The sequence below is a fragment of the Scyliorhinus torazame genome, chromosome 18, assembly GCF_047496885.1.
Source record: "Scyliorhinus torazame isolate Kashiwa2021f chromosome 18, sScyTor2.1, whole genome shotgun sequence".
In the NCBI taxonomy this organism is placed as follows: domain Eukaryota; kingdom Metazoa; phylum Chordata; class Chondrichthyes; order Carcharhiniformes; family Scyliorhinidae; genus Scyliorhinus; species Scyliorhinus torazame.
In genome coordinates, this window is record NC_092724.1 from 170,064,300 (window position 1) to 170,078,959 (window position 14,660).

The 14,660-nt window shown below is 48.9% G+C and overlaps 1 protein-coding gene across 2 annotated transcripts in view; it reads right to left on the reverse strand.

Annotated features, from left to right (window-relative positions):
* The window catches only part of LOC140395746 (glutamine-rich protein 2-like), a 342,552-nt gene extending 329,882 nt beyond the window's left edge, over window positions 1-12,670 (reverse strand). Inside the window, exon 1 of one of the 2 annotated variants that reach the window (XM_072483896.1) lies at window positions 10,932-12,670. In XM_072483896.1, coding sequence (XP_072339997.1) covers window positions 10,932-11,360 — 429 coding nt within the window. In that variant the 5' untranslated portion in view covers window positions 11,361-12,670. The remainder of the gene's footprint in view (window positions 1-10,931) is intronic. The other variant, XM_072483897.1, reaches the window with a different exon arrangement.
* Between the last annotated feature and the right edge of the window lie 1,990 nt (window positions 12,671-14,660).

A 14,660-nucleotide genomic window follows, 5' to 3' on the forward strand; every position in this document is an offset into this window, starting at 1 on the left:
ATTAACACAGTAACTCTCAATTAACACAGCACCTGTCAATTAACACAGTAACTGTCGATTAACACAGTAACTCAATTAACACAGTAACTGTCAATTAACACAGTAACTCTCAATTAACACAGTAACTCTCAACACAGTAACTGTCAATTAACAGAGTAACTGTCAATTAACACAGTAACTCTCAATTAACACAGTAACTCTCAATTAACACAGTAACTGTCAATTAACACAGTAACTGTCAATTAACGCAGTAACTGTCAATTAACACAGTAACTCTCAATTAACACAGCACCTGTCAATTAACACAGTAACTGTCGATTAACACAGTAACTCAATTAACACAGTAACTGTCAATTAACACAGTAACTCTCAATTAACACAGTAACTCTCAACACAGTAACTGTCAATTAACAGAGTAACTGTCAATTAACACAGTAACTCAATTAACACAGTAACTCTCAATTAACACAGTAACTGTCAATTAACACAGTAACTGTCAATTAACGCAGTAACTGTCAATTAACACAGTAACTCTCAATTAACACAGCACCTGTCAATTAACACAGTAACTGTCGATTAACACAGTAACTCAATTAACACAGGAACTGTCAATTAATACAGTAACTGTCAATTAACACAGTAACTCTCAACACAGTAACTCTCAATTAACACAGTAACTGTCAATTAACACAGTAACTGTCAATTAACACAGTAACTCTCAATTAACACAGTAACTCTCAATTAACACAGTAACTGTCAATTAACACAGTAACTGTCAATTAACACAGTAACTCTCAATTAACACAGTAACTCTCAATTAACACAGTAACTGTCAATTAACACAGTAACTCTCAATTAACACAGTAACTCTCAATTAACACAGTAACTGTCAATTAACACAGTAACTGTCAATTAACACAGTAACTGTCAATTAACACAGTAACTCTCAATTAACACAGTAACTGTCAATTAATACAGTAACTGTCAATTAACACAGTAACTCTCAATTAACACAGTAACTGTCAATTAATACAGTAACTGTCAATTAACACAGTAACTCAATTAACGCAGTAACTGTCAATTAATACAGTAACTCTCAATTAACGCAGTAACTGTCAATTAACACAGTAACTGTCAATTAACACAGTAACTGTCAATTAATACAGTAACTCAATTAACACAGTAACTCTCAATTAATACAGTAACTGTCAATTAATACAGTAACTGTCAATTAACACAGTAACTCAATTAACACAGTAACTGTCAATTAACACAGTAACTCAATTAACGCAGTAACTGTCAATTAATACAGTAACTCTCAATTAACGCAGTAACTGTCAATTAACACAGTAACTGTCAATTAATACAGTAACTGTCAATTAACACAGTAACTCTCAATTAACACAGTAACTGTCAATTAATACAGTAACTGTCAATTAACACAGTAACTCAATTAACGCAGTAACTGTCAATTAATACAGTAACTCTCAATTAACGCAGTAACTGTCAATTAACACAGTAACTGTCAATTAACACAGTAACTGTCAATTAATACAGTAACTCAATTAACACAGTAACTCTCAATTAATACAGTAACTGTCAATTAATACAGTAACTGTCAATTAACACAGTAACTCAATTAACGCAGTAACTGTCAATTAACACAGTAACTGTCAATTAATACAGTAACTGTCAATTAACACAGTAACTCAATTATCACAGTAACTCTCAATTAACACAGCACCTGTCAATTAACACTAACTCTCAATTAACACAGTAACTCTCAATTAACGCAGTAACTCTCAATTAACACAGTGACTCAATTAACACAGTAACTCTCAATTAACACAGTAACTCTCAATTAACGCAGTAACTCTCAATTAACACAGTAACTCAATTAACGCAGTAACTGTCAATTAATACAGTAACTCTCAATTAACGCAGTAACTGTCAATTAACACAGTAACTGTCAATTAATACAGTAACTGTCAATTAACACAGTAACTCTCAATTAACACAGTAACTGTCAATTAATACAGTAACTGTCAATTAACACAGTAACTCAATTAACGCAGTAACTGTCAATTAATACAGTAACTCTCAATTAACGCAGTAACTGTCAATTAACACAGTAACTGTCAATTAACACAGTAACTGTCAATTAATACAGTAACTCAATTAACACAGTAACTCTCAATTAATACAGTAACTGTCAATTAATACAGTAACTGTCAATTAACACAGTAACTCAATTAACGCAGTAACTGTCAATTAACACAGTAACTGTCAATTAATACAGTAACTGTCAATTAACACAGTAACTCAATTATCACAGTAACTCTCAATTAACACAGCACCTGTCAATTAACACTAACTCTCAATTAACACAGTAACTCTCAATTAACGCAGTAACTCTCAATTAACACAGTGACTCAATTAACACAGTAACTCTCAATTAACACAGTAACTCTCAATTAACGCAGTAACTCTCAATTAACACAGTGACTCAATTAACACAGTAACTCTCAATTAACGCAGTAACTCTCAATTAACACAGTGACTCAATTAACACAGTAACTGTCAATTAACGCAGTAACTCTCAATTAACACAGTGACTCAATTAACACAGTAACTCTCAATTAACACAGTAACTGTCAATTAACACAGTAACTGTCAATTAACACAGTAACTCAATTAACACAGTAACTGTCAATTAACACAGTAACTCAATTAACACAGTAACTCTCAATTAACACAGTAACTCTCAATTAACACAGTAACTGTCAATTAACACAGTAACTCTCAATTGACACAGTAACTCTCAATTAACACAGTGACTCAATTAACACAGTAACTCTCAATTAACACAGTAACTGTCAATTAACACAGTAACTGTCAATTAACACAGTAACTCAATTAACACAGTAACTGTCAATTAACACAGTAACTCAATTAACACAGTAACTGTCAATTAACACAGTAACTCTCAATAGAGACACTAGTTGGGCAAAAGGCCAATCTGTCCCCTTGGCCCGTTGAGCTGCATCCCAAAATATTAAAGGAAGTAGTTCCAGGGATAATGGATGCACTGGTAGTAATCTTCCAAGAATCCTTAAATTCTGGAAAAGTGCAAGAGGGTTGAAAAACTGCCAATGTAATGCCTTTATTCAGAAATGATGTGGAGATGCCTGCATTGGACTGGGGTGAGCACAGTAAGAAGTCTTACCTAGTGTTGTAAGACTTCTTCTTCTATTCAGAAAGGGGGAGAGGCAAAACAACAGGTAACTATAGGCCAGTTAGCTTAACCTCTGTCATTAAGAAAACATTATAGTCGTTTATGAAGGAGGTACTAGCAGAGTATTTAGAGATGTATAATATCACCACACAGAATCAGCATGGCTTCATGAACGGAAATTATGCCTAACAAATTGATTAGAATTATTTGAGGTGGTATGGAGCAGGACAAAGGAGAACCAGTAGATGTACTATACGTTCAAAAAGGTACAGTACAAAAGGCTACTTAATAAGATAAGAGCCCATGGTGTTGGGGGATAGTGTATTAGCACAGATAGAGGATTGGCTAACTGATAGAAGGCAGAGAGTTGGGATAAGAGAGACATTTCCAGGTTGGAAACCTGTAACTGTGCAGTGCAAAAGGGGTCAGTGTTGGGGCCACGATTATTTACATTGGACGAGATTCCCAGGTCCCATTCACCGCGGGCACAAATCCCCTTATGGCTGTTTACTACTACTAATAATAATAATCTTTATTAGTGTCACAAGTGGGCTTACATTAACACTGCAATGAAGTTACTGTGAAAAGCCCATCGTCGCCACATTCCAGCGCCTGTTCGGGTACACAGAGGGAGAATTCAGAATGTCCAATTCACCTAACAGCATGTCTTTTGGAACTTGTGGGAAGAAACCGGAGCACCCGGAGGAAACCCACGCAGACACAAGGAGAACGTGCAGACTCCGCACAGACAGTGACCCAAGCGGGTATACAAAGAACAAAGAGAACAAAGAACAAAGAAAAGTACAGCACAGGAACAGGCCCTTCGGCCCTCCAAGCCCGTGCCGACCATGCTGCCCGTCTAACTAAAATCTTCTACACTTCCGGGGTCCGTATCCCTCTATTCCCATCCTATTCATGTATTTGTCAAGATGCCCCTTAAATGTCACTATCGTCCCTGCTTCCACCACCTCCTCCGGCAGCGAGTTCCAGGCACCCACTACCCTCTGTGTAATTGAACCTGGAACCCTGGAGCTGTGAAGCAACAGTGTTACCCACTGTGCTACCGTGCTGCCCACAACTCTCGAGAGAGTTTGAGATCTTCCCTGACCCCCGCCAGCAACGTAATCAGGATCGCGTCCTTTCCTGGCGTGACCCCTGGTTACCATGAAATTCCGGGGTGGCTTCAGGTCGGGGTGCCCTTTAAAACAATGCCCCACTCTCCAAATCCCAGCTTTGCTGGCAAATTTAACTCCCCCCTCCCCCCCCAATCCCACCCCCATCATCACCCTGCCCCCAGCTGGCTTTGAAATTGTACAATGTCGTTTGATTTGGCAATGGCAGCTCACCAGTGAGTGACACACAGCTTTTCTCATCCAGCACGGTGCAATTTGGGGAAAATTCCACCCAATCTATGTAATGAATTGGACAAGGGAAGTGAATGCACTATTGCCAAGTTTGTGAATGACACAAAATAAGTGGAAAGGTAAGTGGTGAAGATGAAAGGCTACAGAAGGATAGAGACAGGTTAGGTGAGTGGGCAAAAACTTGGCAGCTGGAATATAATGTAGGAAAATGTGAAGTTCTGCACTTTGGTAGGAAGAATAAAGGAGCTGAATGTTATTTAAATGGAGAGAGACGGCAGAAAGCTGCAATATGGGGGTCCTTGTGCATAAATCACAAAAAGCTAGCCTGCTGGTTCAGCAGGTATAGGGTATAGGTATAGGGTATAGGTATAGGTTATAGGGTATAGGTATAGGGAATAGGGTATAGGTATAGGTATAGGGTATAGGTATAGGTATAGGGTATAGGTATAGGTATAGGGTATAGGTATAGGGTATAGGTATAGGGTATAGGTATAGGTATAGGGTATAGGGTCTAGGTATAGGGTATAGGTATAGGGTATAGGTATAGGGTATAGGTATAGGGTGTAGGTATAGGGTATAGGTTATAGGGTATAGGTATAGGGTATAGGTATAGGGTATAGGTATAGGGTATAGGTATAGGGTATAGGTATAGGGTATAGGGTATAGGTATACGGTATAGGTATAGGGTATAGGTATAGGGTATAGGTATAGGGTATAGGTATAGGGTATAGGGTATAGGGTATATGTATAGGGTATAGGGTATAGGTATAGGGTATAGGTATAGGGTATAGGTATAGGGTATAGGTATAGGGAAGGCAAATTGAATGTTGGCCTTTATTCCAAATGGAATGGAGTTTAAAATAGGGGAGTCGTGCTAAAACTATACAAGATACTAGTATGGCCACACCTGGAATACTGTGAACAGTTTTGATCCCCTTATCCAAGGAAAGATATACCGGCATTGGAGGCTGTCCAGAGAAGGTTGACTCGGTTGATCCGGGTAGGGAGGGATTTTCTTATGAGGAGAGGGCGAGGTTGGGCGAGTGCTCATTGGAGTTTAGAAGAATGAGAGGTGTCCTTATTGAGACATCTCGGATTCTCAGAGGGTTTAACGGGGTCGATGCTGAGAGGTTGTTTCCCCTCGTGGGAGAGTCTAGGACCAGAGTAAAGGGTCGACATTTGAGACAGAGAAGAGGAGGAATTTCTTCTCTCAGAGGGGAGTGAATCAGAGAGCTGTAGAGGCTGGGTCGTTAAGCATGTTCAAGGCTGAGACAGACAGATTTTTAATCAGGGAGGAAATCGGGGGTTATGGGGATAAAGTGGTAAAGTGGAGTGAGGATTATATCAGATCAGCCACGATCTCATTGAACGGTGAAGCAGACTCAATGGGCCAAATGGCTTTGTTCTACTCCTTTGTCTTATGGTCTAAGACTGGAATACAGCCTCCAAGTCTGAAAAGACTTTTCAAATTCCTCACAAACTTCTCACAGAATAAAACAAAAAGCACATCCTCATCAACCATCAACTTTCGGTGGGAGCCTTCTTTACCTTTCTTCATGCTACATTACGAGTTAAAGTCAAACCTTATGCAGTCTCCAATTTATTGTTTGAGGACTTCAAAACTACCTCTTAAGCTAGCTTTCTGGGAACACACTTACTCTATGTCGAGATTTTGTGGGTTAAGCCCCCCAAGTTGCGCATATAATGTAGAGTGAGCATCCAGTGGAGCCAAGAAAATGCTGCAGTCTGGAGGGTTTTTTCTTTATTCATTATGGGATGTGGGCGTGGCTGGCTGGGCCATCCCCAAGGGTGTTTCAGAGTCAACCACATTGCTGTGGATCTGGAGTCATGTGTAGGCCAGACCAGGTGAGGATGGCAGATTTCCTTCTCTGAAGGACATTAGTGAACCAGATGTTTTTAAAATAAATTTAGAGTACCCAATTCATTTTTTCCAATTAAGGGGCAATTTAGCGTGGCCAATCCACCTACCCTGCACATCTTTGGGTTGTGGGGGCGAAACCCACGCAAACATGGGGAGAATGTGCAAACAGTGACCCAGAGCCGGGATCGAACCTGGGACCTCGTCGCCGTGAGGCAGCAGTGCTAACCCACTGCGGCACCGTGCTGCCCCAGATGGCTTTTTACGACAATCACCAATGGTTTCATGGTCATCTTTAGACTTCATATGTCACAATCTGCCATGACGGGATTTGAACCCTGCTACCCACACCATGACTCTGAGTCGCTATTTACTAGTCCAGCGACAATGCCACTGCCTCTCCCAGCAATCACTTAAGATTAAACCAAGTCTCTGCCTGACCCTGGAGCTGGACCTTACTGATTACCCCATGGTGCTGTTCAAATAAATACTGGAATCTCCTGGTTGGTGAGGACTGGTCAATATTTCCCCCTCAACAAACTTAGCAAAACCAATGAACTGGTCCTAGAAGCACTCTGTCTACACAGCAGAGGAAGAATTCACGGATTGAGAGTGAAGATGTCGGAGATTAGCTGTGCTTCTGAAATGTGCTTTAATCAAATCATTTCTCTGTACCAACTTCATGAAACCTTTGTGGCCAAGATTCCGTACCCACTGTCTGATAATTTGTTTACTCAGACCCTACTTTGTTTTTTTCCTGCTCAATTGCACTTCCTTCTTTACTCAATAATAAGGTAGTGGGGAGATCTGGAGGAAGGAACTGAAGGCACTGTTGCTAAGTTTACAGATGACACAAAGATCTGTAGAGGGACAGGTAGTATTGAGGAAGCAAGGGGGCTGCAGAAGGACTTGGACAGGCTAGGAGAGTGGGCAATGAAGTGACAGATGAAATACAATGTGGGAAAGTGTGAGGTTATGCACTTTGGAAGGAGGAATTTAGGCATAGATTATTTTCTAAATGGGGGAATGGTTTGGAAATCAGAAGCACAAAAGGACTTGGGAGTCCTTGTTCATGATTCTCTTAAGGTTAACGTGCAGGTTCAGTCGGCAGTTAAGGAGGCAAATGCAATGTTAGCGTTCATGTCGAGAGGGCTAGAATACAAGACCAGGGATGTACTTCTGAGGCTGTATAAGGCTCTGGTCAGACCCCATTTGGAGTATTGAGAGCAGTTTTGGGCCCCGTATCTAAGGAAGGATGTGCTGGCCTTGGAAAGGGTCCAGAGGAGCTTCACAAGAATGATCCCTGGAATGAAGAACTTGTTGTATGAGGAACGGTTGAGGATTCTGGGTCTGTACTCTTTGGAGTTTAGAAGGATGAGGGGGGATCTTATTGAAACTTACAGGATACTGCGAGGCCTGGATAGAGTGGACGTGGAGAGGATGTTTCCACTTGTAGGAACAACTAGAAGCAGAGGACACCATCTCAGACTAAAGGGACGATCCTTTAAAACAGAGATGAGGAGGAATTTCTTCAGCCAGAGGGTGGTGAATCTGTGGAACTCTTTGCCGCAGAAGGCTGTGGAGGCCAAATCACTGAGTGTCTTTAAGACAGAGATAGGTTCTTGATTAATAAGGGGATCAGGGGTTATGGGGAGAAGGCAGGAGAATGGGGATGGAAAATATCAGCCATGATTGAATGGCGGAGCAGACTCGATGGGCCGAGTGGCCTAATTCTGCTTCTATGTCTTATGGTCTTATCTAAACGACATCCCCAAACCTAGATTCAGCACCAAGGACAGAGGAAGAGGTAGCGTGCAACCTGGCTGTGTTGTCCTGTCATGTGTTTTCCTGTCCTGTATTGTCCTGTATTGTGCTGTGTTGTGCAGCCTGGCTATCCTGTGTCGGCCTGTCCTGTGTTTTCCTGTTCTGTATTGTGTTGTGCAGCCTGGCTGTCGTGTCCTGTGTTGTGCAGCCTGGCAGTGCTGTCTGTGTTGTCCTGTCCTGTATTGTCCTGTCCTGTGTTTGCCTGTCCTGTGTTTTCCTGTGCTGTGCTATGTTTTCCTGTCCTCTGTTTTCCTGTGCTGTGCTGTGTTTTCCTGTGCTGTGTTTTCCTGTCCCGTGTTTTCCTCTCCTGTGTTTTCTTGTCCTGTTTTCCCTTGCTGTCCTGTGTTCTCCTGTGCTGTTCTGTCCTGTCCTGTCCTGTGGTGTGTTGTCCTGTGCTGTGTTTTCTTGTCCTGTGGTGTGTTGTCCTGTGCTGTGTTTTCCTGTCCTGTGCTGTGTTTTCCTGTCCTGTGCTGTGTTTTCCTGTCCTGTGCTGTTTTCCTGTGCTGTGTTTTCCTGTCCTGTGCTCTGTTGTCCTGTCCTGTGCTGTGATTTCCTTCCTGTGCTGTGTTTTCCTGTGCTGTTTTCCTGTGCAGTGTTGTCCTGTCCTGTGCTGTGTTTTCCTGTGCTGTGTTGCCCTGTCCTGTGGTGTTTTCCTGTGCTGTGTTGTCCTGTGTTTTCCTGTCCTGTGCTGTGTTTTCCTTCCTGTGCTGTGTTTTCCTGTGCTGTGCTGTGTTGCCCTGTGTTTTCCTGTGCTGTGTTGTCCTGTGCTGTGTTTTCTTGTCCTGTGCTGTGTTTTCCTGTCCTGTTCTGTGTTGTCCTGTCCTGTGTTGCCCTGTCCTGTGTTTTCCTGTGCTGTGTTGTCCTGTGCTGTGTTTCCTGTCCCGTGTTTTCCTGTGCTGTGTTGTGCTGTGTTTTCCTATGCTGCGTTGTCCTGTCCTGTGCTGTGTTTCCCTTCCTGTGCTGTGTTGTCCTGTGCTGTGTTGTCCTGTGCTGTGTTTCCTGTCCCGTGTTTTCCTGTGCTGTGTTGTGCTGTGTTTTCCTGTGCTGCATTGTCCTGTCCTGTGCTGTGTTTTCCTGTGCTGCGTTTTCCTGTCCTGTGCTGTGCTGTGTTTTCCTGTGCTGTGTTGTCCTGTCCTGTGTTTTCCTGTGCTGTGTTGTCCTGTGTTTTCCTGTGTTTTCCTGCCCTGTACTGTGTTTTCCTTCCTGTGCTGTGTTTTCCTGTGCTGTGTTTTCCTGTGCTGTGTTGTCCTGTCCTGTTCTGTGTTGTCCTGTCCTGTGCTGTGTTGTCCTGTCCTGTGTTGTCCTGTCCTGTGCTGTGTTGTCCTGTGTTTTCCTGTTCTATGTTGTCCTGTCCTATGTTTTCCTGTGCTGTGTTTTCCTGTGCTGTGTTTTCCTGTGTGGTGTTGTCCTGTGCTGTGTTTTCCTGTCCTGTGCTGTCCTGTGTTCTCCTGTGCTGTTCTGTGTTGTCCTGTCCTGTGCTGTGTTTTCCTGTGCTGTGTTTTCCTGTCCTGTGTTGTGCTGTGTTTTCCTGTGCTGTGTTTTCCTGTCCTGTGGTGTGTTTTCCTGTGCTGTGTTGTCCTGTCCTGTGTTTTCCTGTGCTGTGTTGTCCTGTGTTTTCCTTCCTGTGCTGTGTTTTCCTGTGCTGTGTTGTGCTGTGTTGTCCTGTGTTTTCCTGTCCTGTGCTGTGTTTTCCTGTGCTGTGTTTTCCTGCCGTGCTGTGCTGTGTTTTCCTTCCTGTGCTGTGTTTTCTTGTCCTGTGGTGTGTTGTCCTGTGCTGTGTTTTCCTGTCCTGTGCTGTGTTTTCCTGTCCTGTGGTGTGTTGTCCTGTGCTGTGTTTTCCTGTCCTGTACTGTGTTGTCCTGTGTTTTCCTGTCCTGTGCTGTGTTTTCCTTCCTGTGCTGTGTTGTCCTGTCCTGTGTTGTCCTGTCCCGTGCTGTGTTTTCCTGTGCTGTGTTTTCCTGCCCTGTGTTTTCCAGTGCTGTTTTCCTGTGCTGTGTTGTCCTGTGCTGTGTTGTCCTGTGTTTTCCTGTTCTGTGTTGTCCTGTCCTGTGCTGTGTTGTCCTGTGCTGTGTTTTCCCTTGCTGTCCTGTGTTCTTCTCTGCTGTTCTGTGTTGTCCTTTCCTGTGCTGTGTTTTCCTGTACTGTGTTTTCCTGTCCTTGTGTTTTCCTGTGGTGTGTTTTCCTGTCCTGTGGTGTGTTTTCCTGTGCTGTGTTTTCCGTCCTGTGGTGTGTTATCCTGTGCTGTGTTGTCCTGTCCTGTGTTGTCCTGTCCTGTGCTGTGTTTTCCTTCCTGTTCTGTGTTTTCCTGTGCTGTGTTGTCCTGTCCTGTGCTGTGTTGTCCTGTCCCGTGCTGTGTTTTCCTGTGCTGTGTTGTCCTGTCCTGTGCTGTGTTGTCCTGTCCCGTGCTGTGTTTTCCTGTGGTGTGTTTTCCTACCCTGTGTTTTCCTGTGGTGTGTGTTCCTGTGGTGCGTTTTCCTGTGGTGTGTTTTCCTGTGCTGTGTTGTCCTGTCCCGTGCTGTGTTTTCCTGCCCTGTGTTTTCCTGCCCTGTGTTTTCCTGTGCTGTGTTTTCCTGCCCTGTGTTTTCCTGTGCTGTGTTTTCCTGTCCCGTGTTGTCCTGTGTTTTTTTACCTTGTCCACTCCTTCCCGGTTGGTCTCGGTGTTTTTGCGCAGTTGCAGCAGGTTCCACATGTCGTGCACACAGCCCTTGTCCACTTTGCTGCGGCTCAGCAGCTCGGTGCCGGTGGGCAGGCGGCTGAGTTGCTGCAGCCGGACCTCCACCTCCCGCACTTTCTGCTCCAGCTGAGCCAGGGCTGCGGGAGGGCGGCCGGCGGCCTCTCCGGACCGGGCTCCCGGGATCCAGCCCCGCCTGTCCGGCCCCGCCTCGCTGTCCAGCCGCTGCAGCAGCTCCGGCCGCTCCTCTGTCCGCACATCCTGGATGCCCAGTGTCCGCAGGATGGCGTGGAGCAAACTCTGCAGCGCCGGGAAGTTGACCATCCCGGGCTCCGGGTGGCTGATCGACACATTGACCAGATCGAAGAGACTGATAGTGACCGACATGGCGCCGGGTCAGGGGCCGGGGCCCAGGGGTCATGGGCCGGAGTCCAGGGGTCAGGGGCCGGAGTCCAGGGGGCGGGGTCAGGGGCCGGAGTCTGGGGTCCAGGGGCCGGAGTCAGGGTCCGGAGTCAGGGGCCGGAGTCCAGTTGAGGGGCCGGAGTCAGGGTCCGGAGTCCGTGGGCCAGTGGCCGGAGTCCGGGGTCCAGTGTCAGGGGCCGGAGTCCGGGGTCCAGGGGCCGGAGTCAGGGGCCGGAGTCCGGGGTACAGTTGAGGGTCCGGGGTCAGGGGTCGGAGTCCGGAGTCCAGTGGCCGGAGTCCAGTTGAGGGGCCGGAGTCCGGGGTCCAGTGGCCGGGGTCCAGGGGCCGGAGTTGGCCGGGGTCCAGAGGCCGGAGTCCGGAGTCAGGGGCCGGGGTCCGGGGTCCAGTTGAGGGTCCGGGGTCAGGGGTCGGAGTCCGGGGTCCAGTGGCCGGGGTCAGGGGCCGGAGTCCGGGGTCCAGTTGAGGGTCAGGGGTCGGAGTCCGGGGTCCAGTGGCCGGGGGTCAGGGGCCGGAGTCCGGGGCCCAGTAGCCGGGGTCCAGGGGCCGGAGCCCGGGGTCCAAGGGCCGGAGTCCAGGGGCCGGGGTCAGGGGCCGGAGTCCAGTGTCCGGGGTCAGGGGCCGGAGTCCAGGGTCCAGTGTCCGGGGTCAGGGGCCGGCGTCCGGGGTCCAGTGTCCGGGGTCAGGGGCCGGAGTCCTGGGTCCAGTGTCCGGGGTCAGGGGTCGGAGTCCGGGGTCCAGTGTCCGGGGTCAGGGGCCGGAGTCCGGGGTCCAGTGGCCGGGTCAGTGGCCGGGGTCAGGGGTCGGGGTCCAGTGGCCGGGGGTCAGGGGCCGGAGTCCGGGGTCCAGTGGCCGGGATCCAGGGGCCGGAGCCCGGGGTCCAGGGGCCGGAGTCCAGGGGCCGGGATCCAGGGGCCGGAGTCCAGGGGCCGGAGTCCGGGGTCCAGAGTCCGGGGTCAGGGGCCGGAGTCCGGGGTCCAGTGTCCGGGGTCAGGGACCGGAGTCCGGGGTCCAGTGGCCGGGGTCCAGGGGCCGGAGCCCGGGGTCCAGGGGCCGGAGTCCAGGGGCCGGGGTCCAGGGCCGGAGTCCGGGGTCCAGTGTCCGGGGTCAGGGGCGGAGTCCGGGGTCCAGTGTCCGGGGTCAGGGGCCGGAGTCCGGGGTCCAGTGTCCGGGGTCAGGGGCTGGAGTCCGGGGTCCAGTGTCCGGGGTCAGGGGCCGGGGTCCAGTGGCCGGGTCAGTGGCCGGGGTCCAGTGGAGGGTCCGGGCGCCTCTCGGTGTCCGCTCCGATCTCAGACTGAGCGCCGCTGATCCGCAGAAGTTCCCACTGCCCCCAAGCCCCGCCCCCCATAGCAACCGTCACCACGGCCCATTGTTACAGCCAGCCAATCAGCACACAGCCCACACCCACAGCCAAAAGCCATTGGTCGAGACTGACAGCAGTCACAACTCGCTACCCAATGGCAGCGAAGCGCCGTCTGTAACCTAGCAACAAGCGAAAAAACAGGAGTGTGTAAGGGAGAGAGAGTGTGTGAGGGGGAGAGAGTGTGTGAGGGGGAGAGAAAGTGTGTGGGGGGGAGAGAGTGTGTGGAGGGAGAGAGTGTGTGGGGGGAAAGAGTGTGTGGGAGGGAGAGAGAGTGTGGGAGGGGGAGAGAGTGTGTGGGGGGGGAGAGAGTGTGTGGGGGGGAGAGAGTGTGTGGGGGGGAGAGAGTGTGTGGGGGGGAGAGAGTGTGTGGAGGGAGAGAGTGTGTGGGGGGAAAGAGTGTGTGGGAGGGAGAGAGAGTGTGGGAGGGGGAGAGAGTGTGTGGGGGGGGAGAGAGTGTGTGGGGGGGAGAGAGTGTGTGGAGGGAGAGAGTGTGTGGGGGGAAAGAGTGTGTGGGGGGAGAGAGTGTGTGGGAGGGAGAGAGAGTGTGAGGGGGGAGAGAGAGTGTGGAGGGAGAGAGTGTGTGGGGGGAGAGAGTGTGTGGGAGGGGGAGAGAGTGTGTGAGGGGGAGAGAGTGTGTGGGGGGGAGAGAGTGTGTGGGGGGGGAGAGAGTGTGTGGGGGGGGAGAGAGAGTGTGGAGGGAGAGAGTGTGTGGGGGGAAAGAGTGTGTGAGGGAGAGAGAGTGTGTGAGGGAGAGAGAGTGTGTGAGGGAGAGAGTGTGAGGGAGAGAGAGTGTGTGAGGGAGAGAGTGTGAGGGAGAGAGAGTGTGGGGGGAGAGAGTGTGTGGGGGGAGAGAGTGTGTGAGGGAGAGAGAGTGTGTGAGGGAGAGAGAGTGTGTGAGGGAGAGAGAGTGTGTGAGGGAGAGAGAGTGTGTGAGGGAGAGAGAGTGTGTGGGGGGGGGGAGAGAGAGTGTGGAGGGAGAGAGTGTGTGGGGGGAAAGAGTGTGGAGGGAGAGAGTGTGTGAGGGGGAGAGAGTGTGTGAGGGAGAGAGTGTGTGGGGGGAAAGAGTGTGTGAGGGAGAGAGAGTGTGTGAGGGAGAGAGAGTGTGTGAGGGAGAGAGAGTGTGTGAGGGAGAGAGTGTGAGGGAGAGAGAGTGTGGGGGGAGAGAGTGTGTGAGGGAGAGAGTGTGAGGGAGAGAGTGTGAGGGAGAGAGAGTGTGTGAGGGAGAGAGAGTGTGTGAGGGAGAGAGAGTGTGTGGGGGGGGGGGAGAGAGAGTGTGGAGGGAGAGAGTGTGTGGGGGGAAAGAGTGTGTGAGGGAGAGAGAGTGTGTGAGGGAGAGAGAGTGTGTGGGGGGAGAGAGTGTGTGAGGGAGAGAGAGTGTGTGAGGGAGAGAGTGTGAGGGAGAGAGAGTGTGTGAGGGAGAGAGAGTGTGTGAGGGAGAGAGAGTGTGAGGGGGGGAGAGAGAGTGTGGAGGGAGAGAGTGTGTGAGGGAGAGAGAGTGTGAGGGAGAGAGAGTGTGTGGGGGGAGAGAGTGTGTGAGGGAGAGAGAGTGTGTGAGGGAGAGAGTGTGAGGGAGAGAGAGTGTGTGAGGGAGAGAGAGTGTGAGGGGGGGAGAGAGAGTGTGGAGGGAGAGAGTGTGTGGGGGGAAAGAGTGTGTGAGGGAGAGAGAGTGTGTGAGGGAGAGAGAGTGTGTGAGGGAGAGAGTGTGTGGGGGGAGAGAGTGTGTGGGAGGGAGAGAGAGTGTGGGAGGGAGAGAGAGTGTGTGGGGGGAGAGAGAGTGTGTGAGGGGGAGAGAGTGTGTGAGGGAGAGAGAGTGTGTGAGGGAGAGAGAGTGTGTGAGGGAGAGAGAGTGTGTGAGGGAGAGAGAGTGTGTGAGGGAGAGAGAGTGTGTGAGGGAGAGAGAGTGT